The 13005-nt window shown below is 39.5% G+C and overlaps 1 protein-coding gene across 1 annotated transcript in view; it reads left to right on the top strand.

The window, feature by feature from the left end:
• The window catches only part of DHRSX (dehydrogenase/reductase X-linked), a 225260-nt gene extending 215296 nt beyond the window's left edge, over nucleotides 1-9964 (top strand). The window contains exon 7 of the mRNA XM_075263860.1: nucleotides 8466-9964. Coding sequence (XP_075119961.1) covers nucleotides 8466-8651 — 186 coding nt within the window. The 3' untranslated portion in view covers nucleotides 8652-9964. The remainder of the gene's footprint in view (nucleotides 1-8465) is intronic.
• Nucleotides 9965-13005: the final 3041 nt, after the last annotated feature.

The raw sequence follows: 13005 nt of genomic DNA, 5'->3' as shown, positions 1-13005 counted from the left end.
GAGCCTTGTTAAAGGCTCCCAGCCGGTCTGCAAATTCTCTCTTTTGCAGGCTGGTGTATACAGCCTGCAAAAGAGATGATGATTTATTGCAATGCATTAGCATTGTAATGCATTGCATTAGTGATCAGACCCCATGGGGTTCAACACCCCTAGGGGGTCTAATAAATGCAAAAAAAAAAAAAAAAAGTAAAAAAAAATATAAAAAAATATAAAAAGTATTAAAAGTTCAAATCACCCCCCTTTCCCTAGAACAAATATAAAAGTAGTTAAAAACTGTGAAACATATACATGTTAGGTATCCCCGCGTCCGAAATCGCCCACTCTAGAAATCTATAAAAATATTTTTCCTGTTCGGTAAACGCCGTAGCAGGAAAAATAGTCAAAAGTGCCAAACCGCCGTTTTTTCACTGTTTTAATTCTGATAAAAATTTGAATAAAAAGTGATCAAAGCAATAACATTTCCCGAAAATGGTAGAACTAAAAAGTACACCTGGCCCCGCAAAAAATGACACCCTATACATCCCCGTACACGCACGTATAAAAAAGTTACGGCCGTCGGAATATGGCGACTTTTAGAAAAAAAAATTTTTAACACCGTTTTGGAATTTTTTTTAGGGGTCAAAATGTAAATAAAACCATATAAATTTGTTATCCCTGGAACTGTACCGAAACACAGAATATAGGGGACATGTCATTTTGGCTGCACAGTGAACGCCGTAAAACCAAAGCCCGTAAGAAAGTCGCAGAAATGCATTTTTTCTTCAAATCCACCCCATTCTGAATTTTTTTCCTGCTTCCCAGTACATTATATAGAATAATTAATGGTGGCATCATCAAGAAAAAATTGTCCCGCAAAAATTAAGACCTCATATGACTCTGGGAGCGGAGAAATAAAAAAGTTATGGGGTTTAGAAGGAGGGGAGTCAAAAACGAAAAACGAAAATCAAAAAATGCCATCGGCGGGAAGGGGCTAGGCAAATTCATTTGAGCCTAATCTGGAGCAGGATGCCAGTGCACTACATCGGCATCCCGTCGCGACAGAATGTATATACACAATCCTGTGTGAACTAGCCCTTAGAAGAGCTCTGAGGGTCAATTCACACTGAGTTTTTGGCGAGAATTTTGGCGAGGAAAAAAATCCGCCTCAGGAATTAGGAAATTTTTTTTCCCTCCAGCATAGTGTATGGACCTTGAAGAAACGGCTAGCGGTTTTTCCATGTAGTTTTTGCCGATTCCACATGGATTTTCCGCCTTCCATTGGCTGTGTTTTTTTTTGCAGATGGAATGCGCCTGAAGGAAGCTTTTTTTCTACTAGTGGAAAAAAAGCTAGTGGAACCCATAGAACACTATGGGGAGGCCTTTTTTCTATGTGGATTCTGCACCAAAATCCTTGCCAAAAAACTCTGTGGGAATGGACCCTGAAGGTTGCTAAGGAGAGTCCACCCAGTACACAGTTGGGGGAATTTACTATTCCCTCTACACCAGAGTAAATTGGAATCGTTGCGATGCATTTTTAGCGTTCAACCCTTTTTTTATGCTAAAGGAGTTCCACTTCCGTCTTCCTGTGCCTAATAGCCACTTTTTATTAAAGTGGGCAGAACAGGGTGGCAAACAAGGTGGACTGGGGCATGTGCAGAAAACTGGCATGAGTTATACCACAAATTTATGCCAGTTCCTGACTTGCATAGCTCTAAGTTCTGGCACAAGGGAGTGCACCTGAATTATTAGAAGGCTGGGGCTAATTCAGAAGCAGTTAGTGGCAGCGCAGATATGGATTAAGTAGGTGTACAGAGCACCAGTCTTACAAATTCCACCTAGTGTTTATAGTGTCGTATATAAACGTCCCATATCTAGTATTTAGGTGTAGAAGCAGATTCCTTAGCCAGTTTCTACAGCCCCTGCCCTCATTATATAAGATGCAATCTTGTATTTCCCTTGCCCTGCCTAACATGGTCTGTAATGAGTGATACATTGCTCTGCTAAACCCTTCTCCTCCTTCACAATTCCTTCCTCTCACTAACTAGCCGGCAGGGATACACTGTGAAGGGAGATAAGATGAGGCAGGGACAGAGAAATACAAGCTACATTACATTTTCACCATATTATGGTGATAATAATGTGTGCAGGGACTGTAAAGGCAGGCTAAGGCTTAGCAATCTGCTTTTACATCTAATATCAGAGATAGGCAGCATGTATGCTATATGTATTATATACAATGTATTGGATGGACTCTCCGTAACAAGGCTCAATGACAGTTCAATGCAAGTTTTTATGTGGTTTTGTTTTTAATAAAAGGAAACAAAAGCAGATAAAGTGGATCCTCAGGATTTATTTGCATGAGCTGGAGCATGGCCATATGAGCAACAGTCGCGCTGTCACTGCCTGAGAAGAGGAACTGAAACCAAGCCGCCATGTTTTCGAGCCCTGGATAACTCCTTGAATAAACTGCATTACAAAAAAGTTACTTATACACCCCTTACAAAATACCCCCAAAATTTAAACCATCTTTATGCTTTCAGAGCAATGTGCACCTCTTATCAGCATGTTGCTTCGCAGGTTAGTTTTATAATATTTTAATGGAACTGGAGCATTGGTTTTATATAATACAGGGCCAAATCTTCTGCTTCCATCATAAAAGATTAATGTTCTTGCTTCTTGTTAGCCCCACTGACACACATGCTTGCACAAACGCCAGACGTTGTCCCCTTATTATGACATCATCAGAATTTGGCATGGTAATCCAAGTCACTTGTAGCCTTTTCCCTGTTATTTAAACATTCTGCTTCAATTCTTTTATTTCTTCAAAACGGCAATCCACTGAGTACAGGCATCATTTGTATTAGTACAGACAGTTCTCTTTATTAATTAGAAAACTGGGCTCCCTCCTGTATTTTAGCATTTATCATCTCTTATTTATATGCAATTTCTGAGATCTATTACATTTTTCTGTGACTTATTGTATTTATTTGGGTTCCGTTTTGGTTCACGTTGTCCTCCCTCCATTATTGATATAGACATATTTATTGATATAGTTATTCTATCGTTATTATATAATTATACTCTATAGAATTGTGAGAATGTAATTGCTCTTTACTCCTTGGATATCCTAATTCTTAATGTACTAGAAATAAAATGGATTTCTTTTGCACAACCAATTTGAGTGACTGATATATATTACTATATACAGACACATAGGCTGGCTTCTTCACTTCTGGGCAGGATCAACCAGGTACTGGGGGCTACTAGCACTGGCCACACCCCGGGCTGCAGAAGATGCATATCGGCACCCCCCCATCTTAACGCGGGGGGTGCTGAAGAGAACATGTAGCATGGCGGAAACCCTTGGATGCCGCGGTCATGTTTTACTGCAGCATCCAAGGGATTAAAACCCACCTGGGGCTTATGGAGAAGGGTCAGTTACAGCTAACCCCCACTCCTGATGCCGTGAACATTCATGAAGAAATTAATGGGCTGTGACATCACAGGGTTGGCTGGCTGCTGATTGGCTGCATGCGTGGCATTGTGGGTGATATCGCATTCCCAAAGTTCCTTGCTCCATGTCCTAATGTGCAGCAGCCAAAATGCAATTCGTTACCACAAAGAGTGAGGAAATCCGGATTCGATGTGAATTGAATATTTAATGAACTTCGGATCGAATTCCACTTCATCAACTTCGATTCGCTCATCTCTCATTTTGACCATGGCATCTAAGGAGTTAAACAGCCAGCCTGGTAGTTCATTTGATCCTTGCTGTTCGCATATATCTGCTCTGCCTGGTTTGGGTCACCAGTGATGGTCTTTTGAAGCTATAGAACACCTAAAAAGGTGTATAAATGGTACTATGGGTTGAAAAACATATTTCTGTTTGGTGGTAGTGTCCCTTTAAGCACAGTGTCTTTACAATGACCTTTTGACTTTAGGAAAATTGCTGCAAATGAGTTGGAACATTGGACATCTTGTAGCATTTTGGAGATGTGTCAGTTAGTCATTCTCTTGGATTAATGTCAGGATTGGCCATTCTGTGTATCCAGCAGAACTGAGTACATGTAACAAATGGAATGAGTTTGGCATTTGAGCATAGCAAGCTGCTACGTAGTTGTTTTTTTCTGGAACAGTTAATACTCAGCAGCTTGGTGTTTCTTCATTTGTGTGGTACAGCTTATTCCATCTCGTTCTCCACACTTTTCTTCACATCCAAGTACTCAGAGGGATTTTCAATAGCGGCGCAGAAGGCGACATTCTTATACGGTTTTATTAGTGAACTAAAATAAATAAGAAATAAGTGCTAAGCCTCAGTTCTGCTGTTATTTTTTTTCTTTCATGTAGGATTTTAATGTTTTTGAACAAGATCAGTGTAGACGGATTGGTCTATCAGCGGTTACACACAGACAACAGTGGACCCCATTGAATATAATGGGGTCCATTGAGTGCTCACCATTTCAAAACTGAAACTGGCAAAAAGAAAAGTCTTCTCTGCCGATTTTCCGCAGTTTCTGTAACAAAGACTACTTTTAGTAGTCGCCCTTGATTCTGCTGATCGATCATATGAACAATCGCACAGTCAACAAAACCAATTCAAATGCCAAAAATCTGAGACTGAGCATATTTGCAAATGGTCAGTCAAATTTCCCTGATCATACTATATACTGACCTACAGACCTCATGGTGAACCATTGTATTTGGTTATTTTATTAAATGGTCATTGCCTGAATTAGTCCAAAAATGTGATTTCTTTGATTTTTATCTAGTGTATGGCATGAGATAATCTCACATTGATTTGTTTCATAATTAGCTGGAGACCATTGTCCCACGTAGACAAGGCAGAGCCTTGTTCCAGCCAGTTGCCTTACAGCCGGGGAGGGGGGGGGGGGGCAGTGAAGGGAAGGCGGATACATAAATGATCTCATGGAGAATATCAGTCTTAATTGTAATATGGGGAAAAATAGAATGAAAGGAAAGGAGGAGATTGAGGGAAGAAGGATTAGGATTTTTTTGTGCATTTGTGTTCCTTTTTAAGAGGTTATCTTTACATCTTAAACAAAGACACTTTATTCTGTGAGTCTGGCATCTCTTTCCCCTACTGCAAGCTGCATCTTCAGTAGCTATAAAATGTATAGGATTTTATGGCCGCCATCAAATGGATTTTGTTTGTAGCTATTAGACACTATACGTTTCTTATTTTAAAGTTGACCTTTAATGGTTCGAAAAAACGTTTAAAATTGTAATAGTTTTGCATCCCTGACCTAAAGAACCTACATATAAATTGTGACTTGTCCACATTAGGATGTTGTAATGGAAACCTCAGACACATGTATTTAATAGATGCCACAGTTGTATCTGTCTTATGTAGGCTCCCATGTAAAATATGTATATCTTATGTTACCGAATAGTGCACTATCCAGCATACATTGGTCAGACAGACGCCAAAAATACACTTTTTTAGTGTTTGGTGAATCTGAGTCTGTGATTCCCAGTACATAGGGGAACGACAGATCAGCTTCTAAAGCGTTAAAGACCTACATGTTGGGTTTTGCTGTCCACTTGAAAAATCGCACATCTTTGAGAACGGACAGTTAAGGACAGACGCAGACAGTAAAAGAACGCACCCGATGTCCATTTAAATCAATGAAAAATGTAATGGAAACAGCTAATGTCCGCACAAGATTTTGCACGGACATTAGCAGTGAACACTAGCTGTCGGACACTGACGGTAGTGTGAACGCCCACTTACAGGGAAAGATAACCAGGAGGAACCAAGTCTAAAAATAAAATTGTCATACATATTTTTTATGACAATCTGCCAGTAGGTCAGATTGCCATATCCATGACATTGGACCTATATTGTAGTAGAAAAATGTGACACCGTGGGCCGAGACTGCGCAGTATATTTCGTTCGCTGTATGTGTAGCCATCTTCTCATTCACCAGTGTTTTTCTTTCCCAACAAAATATATTAAAGCTTCTGTAACAGTTTCCGCTGTAGTAAGAAATTGTGTAAGGCCCGCTTACTATCGGACTACTAAATATTAATACCAACATCAAAATAGCTAAACAGCGCTTCAAATGTTTTCATTATCTTCTCATCTTCTGTTACTAAGATTTAGTCATGCAAAATGTAAAAGACGGTAAACAGAATCAGTGGGAAATTCCTATCAGGGGAGTTTTAAAAGCCAAAAATAAATGTTTCATGTGTTTTCCATGGCAGCGTGCGCAGTCATTTGCTTTAGAACACGATCCACACGGTGTTCAGAGAAAGACATGCAGCAAGTTGTTATAGGGAATATGTGCTAGTAAGACAAGACTTCAGCAATGTGACTTTGCATTTTGCAGATTATTTTATTAAGGAGACTTCATGTGACGCTCATGGGCACTTTCATGGCAGTCAAAGCAGCAGGAAAACTGAAAGCTATCCATATTGTGTCTATAAGTCTAAGCCCCCACATTGCGGAAATGCAGCTTTTTTTTGTTGCAGATTTTGCTGCATTTTTTTTGAGCCAAAGCCAAGAAGGGCTGCAAAGGATATAGAAATATATAGGAAGTTTGTAACATCTCTGTCTGTTCGGGTCACTGCACTACCCTCTGCTCGCATGCGGCGGTGCAGGAGGCATGTGCAGTTTGGTTCTTGGCTTACAGTATTTGGTTGCACTGTGTGAACATGGCTCTAGTTCTGTGATTGAATTTCCACCACACCCATCTTCTGCCCTTGTTTGCCTCTGTTCATTAAGTGTTAATTCGTGTGATTGACAGCCTGCCTTCCTGTCAACTCCAGGGGTGGGTTCTTCCTCCCTATTTAGCCTTGACTCTCATTCACACCAATGCTTGCTATTGCCTTGTGCGTACTTGCTCCTTACTGTTACTATTTTTGCTTGCATTCTAATCCTTGACCTTTGGCTTTCCCTACTGACTATTCTTTGGACTCCGATTTGGCACTGCATCGCTCGACTGTTTACAGACCCTTGGCTAGCTGACCTCCCTTTGTTGTTGTCCGTCTTGTCTGCTTTTTTTTTGTGTGTCACATCCAGGAAGGGACCGTCTCCGTGGTTGCCGCATATTACGTGGAATAGGGCCTGGCGATAGGAAGGGACAGTTGGGGGCTTCAGCTTAGGGCTCACTGTCTCTTGTGTCCCATCCCAGGGTTCAACAACTACCGGGGAATTGCTGTCCTAGCAATTCCCTAACAAAGTTCTTATACTTTTCCCTTCTGCTCAATCTACTCCTAGTTTTGGCTTAAAAAACCATGGTAAAATCTGCAACAAACAATCTGCGTTTCTGCTATGTGGGGCCTCAGCCTTACAGACATTTCATATTGACACTTGACTCCTTTTAATCTTAGTGGAGTTAAATAACAACAATGTATCTCTTATATACAATGAACACAATAATAGCAAAGTATACAGATTGCTTTTAAGATCTCACCAGTGGTGGCTGAGATGGACCAAAGGCTCAAGTAACAGCAAAAAAGTCCATATATAGTGAGAAATTGGGGTACCAAGGGCTGTTAGAAGCCAAATCCAAAAGGTGACAAAAAATGTGTGTGTGTGTGTGGGGGGGGGAATTAAGCGTCCCGATAGTTGTGTAGGTACCAAGGTTCCCAGGTGGAGAGGAAGCTAGAATGAACAGGAAGTCCCCAACTGCAAAGCTCTTCAAATCTGTAGAGTTGGTTAACCTTTTCCTTCCATTGGGGATGGAAGTGGGGTCCATATGATCATTTCAGCAAATCATTGGCCTCATCAGTGATGTCTATAAGTAAGGCACGAGACCGCTGAGGCCAGTGTTTGGCAACAATATTTGCATGAGTAGATAGCACATGATCAACTGCAACAAGGTGAACAAAGACCAGCAGGACCCCGATGGATTTATTTTAAAGTTTTCACTTCTGTTAAGGGATTTTATTATTAAAAAAAAATGTTTTTAAACTAAGAGCATGTAGTCTCCTCCTCTTTGTTCCTCCTCTTACACGAGACCATTGCAAAATGGCCAACAAAACATGCTAAGTTGGCTCCATCCAACCCAAAGTGGTTGATGACGAAGTTGAGCACAAGTAACACAGTGAAGAAAAGAAGAAAAATTTGAAAATGGCGACGCAGAATTTCTAAAGGTTATTCCTACGTGCTTTTAGTTTAAAAACATTCTCTTTTTTATGATAGAATCCCTTTAAAGAGAAATGTCCTGGACACCCCCTTTAAGAAACTATTCACACAGAATCTTGGACCTAAACATGATTTGGAGCTAAAAGATGCATTTCTTTTTATATTTTCTAGAGGGTATACGTTTCAGAGATGCCATAGGTAATATGCATTTAGTGTCTCTTTCATTTAGGAACTGAGAGGGGTTCCTATGAAGAGACCATATAACAATCCCTACATGTGCAGAATATAGTTTACATACTATTTCCATTGATGCTGATTGAATCAATCCTGATAGACATAACTGAAGCCATGTTCCTTGTGTTTCATCACAATACAGAGTTCAGAAGAAGGAGCTGTCACCTCAATTTACACATCTGTCTCACCAGACCTTGAAGGAGTCGGAGGCTGCTATTTATACAATGGTGAAAGGATCAAATCTGCTGATGTGTCCTATAATATAGAAATTCAGAAGAAGCTATGGACTGAAAGCTGCAAGATGGCCGCCCTTCCTGTTCCATCCTAAATCTTTATACCTATCTGTCATCTTCTTACCCTTTCATATCCATAGACTCGAGCTTTCCAGATGTGACCATTAGGATTTCATCTATTACGTGATTCATTTGTGACATTAATCTGTTGGGAGACTTTGTATTTGTTTAGCTATTAAAATGACTGTTATAATAATAATAGCTGAAATTACGACTTTAGTTATGATAATATTCACACTGTGTATAATGTACAAGGTACAATTTCACTCATCAACATGATTATATACCGCTTTTGCCTGAAGGATTCTGTCCTTTAATTCTGTGCCATGAATATTAATGGCTAACTGTGAACAGATCAGGCAAGTTGTGTTCATGTTGTTTCAGAAGATTCTTCTATGAATTCATTATGATGTACAGCTTGCTTTGGGTATACTAATATGCTTCATATGAAGAGCAAAATTATTCCTTTGACGCACATTGTGGCCTTAATAATTATGATGAGATCATTAGATATTCACTTGGATGTAATAAGCAATTTCGGAAAGCTTAAGTTGGAATCTTAGGAGACTGGAGAGTTTCTTATTACTGAGATTCTAACTAAGATAATCAAAACTTTACAGACATGTTATAGGGGAAATATTATAGTACTGTAATAATATGTATTTCGTAGGGTTCTGCATGAGATGTCAGACCGTGTATCAGACAATTTGTTAATATTTTACAGCGCAGGAAATATATTACCGTATATACTCGAGTATAAGCCGAATTTCCAAAAGTTCTAAATCACTCCTTTCCCTAGAATACATACAAAAGTAGAGAATTACTGTGAAACACAAACACATTAGGTATCCCTGTGTCTGAAAGTGCCCGGTCTACTGAATATAGGGTCTCTGCAGTGCTCCTGTTCCGTTGGGAAGGGGTTAATAGGAGCACTGCAGATACCCTATAATCAGCCAGGCTGAATTCCAAGTGGGGTAAAAAACTCAGTCCTCAAGCTCAGGGAAGGGGCAGACAGACAACCAAAACACCCCCTCCCCTTCCCTTCCCCAGCAACTACTGCACCCAAAAACTCCGACCATTTTAATTTTGAAACTTTCGAGTAGCTGCTGCATTTCCCCCCTAGGCTTATACTCGAGTCAATAAGTTTTCCCAGTTTTTTGTGGTAAAATTAGGGGCCTCGGCTTACATTCGGGTCGGCTTATACTAGAGTATATACGGTATTACTGCTTCATTTTTCCATCTGAAGGAACTGGCGGCCACCAGGGACAGTAGTCAAAGAGTTTGGTTTTATATTATGTTACTATTCAGATAATTTTCTCCTTAATAAACATAAATATAAAAATGCAAACGTTTTTTATGCAGACCTTTATGAAAATATATTTATTGGCTATCTACCAAAAAAGTAAAAGAAAACAGAAAAGGTAAGTCAAAACTAAATATTCTAGTAAAATACTTTTTTTTGTTATAAATTCTCAAGAAAATTAGAATAAATCTACTGTAATCGCTACAATAATAGGTAGAAGTTTATAGAAAAAAGGTGGGAGTCACTCTCCATATAATAGATTGACCCATCAGGTGAACCTGGTATGGTCCAGAAGGGTAGGCGGTATTATACAACAAGTCTACTACATTCTCCTGACCCATCACCAATCGTGTGGATGGTTTTATACTCCATTCCAATGTTCTAGGTGCCAACCTGAAAGATTATTACCGCCAAATAATCATATGATATATCACAGGCACTACAATGTAGTGATTCAGTATTAAGAAAACTTATTAAAGATGACAATCAAATCCAAGAGACAGAATGTGAACAAAATGAAATGTGTAAGTAATATGAAAAATTAAACCATCCAGTGGATCCCAGATGTTTCAGTTGTGTGACCTTCTTCGGGGCGATTTCGATGTCTGATCAAGGCTGCAAATAAGGTAATGAGTTATACTGTATATTTCCATGTTAGAGCTATTATACATCATTTTAACGAATATTACATAGGAGCAGTTTTGGGTTGGGGCACAGAATCTCCAAAATAAAATGGAAACAAAGTTTTAGTATACAACGAGAAATAAAACATAAACAATGGTCCCATATAAAAGTTGATATCCAATGTATGATATAGAAGAAACGGATAGATCCAGCTCACCCTGTAATGAATGTATACTCCTTGCTGGGATGCACGGACACCGATGGACTTCAGTCGGTCAAGTGAACTAGTGCACAGGTAGAAAATCCAGCACTCTCCGAACAATGGATAATTAAAATCTTCAAACCTTTATTTCATCATTCAGTAAAAATACACTCCATGTTCATGAAGATGCAGCGACGGCAAACAAAGCGCCCCACTATAAGCTGTTGCTACACGTTTCAGAACGTAGTTCCTTCATCATGGCATGTCAAAAATATGTGAACATTAGCTTTAAAACACACCTGAATTAGTGTGTACGCCCCCAAATTAACCCTACATTAACCCTTAAAAAAAGAAGTGAACGCACTTTGTTTGCTGTCCAATACAAAGCAATTCTAATCAAGTTAGCTGACATTACTAAAAATTTTTATCCTAAATTCAAATATGTAACAGACCCTAAAAATACATAGAAATTCGGCTAATATATAATAATCATTGCTTCATATAGTTTAACATACATATTATCATATGGTTTAACCTGCATATAATCATATTGCTATAACCTGCAACTACTACTATACAATAACATACAATACACATGACCTATAATGCAAGCCTAAAGCATGGGGTCATAATACCTTAGGAGATATATTATGGATATGAGCTCACATAACTAATCGCGTTATATGCGGGGTAGCTCGAATTATTCTCCATAATACAGGAACCTGGGTTACATCAACACAACTTAAAACTACCCTATATTGATTCCAACAGACACGAGCACAGTACTCATGAACTTCAGGAAAACTTAAATCCAGGTAAGTACGTAAAGAATGATTAAATGGACAACCGGCCATATATAATTACTTCTGTAGTATATACAATACCTGAAAATATATTGGCCTGAATACTACTTGTCCTATCTCTGTTAATAGCAATATATAAAGATTAGAGATGAGCGAACAGTGTTCTATCGAACTCATGTTCGATCGGATATTAGGCTGTTCGGCATGTTCGAATCGAATCGAACACCGCGTGGTAAAGTGCGCCATTACTCGATTCCCCTCCCACCTTCCCTGGCGCCTTTTTTGCTCCAATAACAGCGCAGGGTAGGTGGGACAGGAACTACGACACCGGTGACGTTGAAAAAAGTAGGCAAAACCCATTGGCTGCCGAAAACATGTGACCTCTAATTTAAAAGAACAGCGACGCCCAGCTTCGCGTCATTCTGAGCTTGCAATTCACCGGGGACGGAGGTTTCCGTCCAGTTAGCTAGGGCTTAGATTCTGGGTAGGCAGGGACAGGCTAGGATAGGAAGGAGAAGACAACCAACAGCTCTTATAAGAGCTAAATTCCAGGGAGAAGCTTGTCAGTGTAACGTGGCACTGACAGGCTCAATCACCGCAACCCAGCTTTCCCAGGATCCTGAATGGAATACACTGACAGTGTATTCCCGTATACCCCATATATACACCCCAAATCCCCGTTCCAATGGTGTGCCCCCCCACCTTCACCCCAGAAATACCCTGCAAGTCCCCTAGCAATAGAATTGGGGCTATATACACCCACTATTTTTGCTAGTGCCATATAGTGCCATTGTCTCACTGGGAATTCAAAGAATATATTGGGGTTACAAATACCCTCATTTCTTGCTACTGGTATATAGTGCCATTGTCTGACTGGGAATTCAAAGAATATATTGGGGTTACGTGCACCCACAATTTTTGCTACTGGTATATAGTGCCATTGTCTGACTGGGAATTCAAAGAATATATTGGGGTTATAAATACCCTCATTTCTTGCTACTGGTATATAGTGCCATTGTCTGACTGGGAATTCAAAGAATATATTGGGGTTATAAATACCCTCATTTCTTGCTACTGGTATATAGTGCCATTGTCTGACTGGGAATTCAAAGAATATATTGGGGTTATAAATACCCTCATTTCTTGCTACTGGTATATAGTGCCATTGTCTGACTGGGAATTCAAAGAATATATTGGGGTTACAAATACCCTCATTTCTTGCTACTGGTATATAGTGCCATTGTCTGACTGGGAATTCAAAGAATATATTGTGGTTACGTGCACCCACAATTTTTGCTACTGGTATATAGTGCCATTGTCTGACTGGGAATTCAAAGAATATATTGGGGTTATAAATACCCTCATTTCTTGCTACTGGTATATAGTGCCATTGTCTGACTGGGAATTCAAAGAATATATTGGGGTTATAAATACCCTCATTTCTTGCTACTGGTATA

The sequence above is a fragment of the Leptodactylus fuscus genome, chromosome 2 (genome assembly GCF_031893055.1).
Source record: "Leptodactylus fuscus isolate aLepFus1 chromosome 2, aLepFus1.hap2, whole genome shotgun sequence".
Taxonomy (NCBI): Eukaryota; Metazoa; Chordata; class Amphibia; order Anura; family Leptodactylidae; genus Leptodactylus; species Leptodactylus fuscus.
This window is presented reverse-complemented; position numbering and strand designations above follow the sequence as displayed.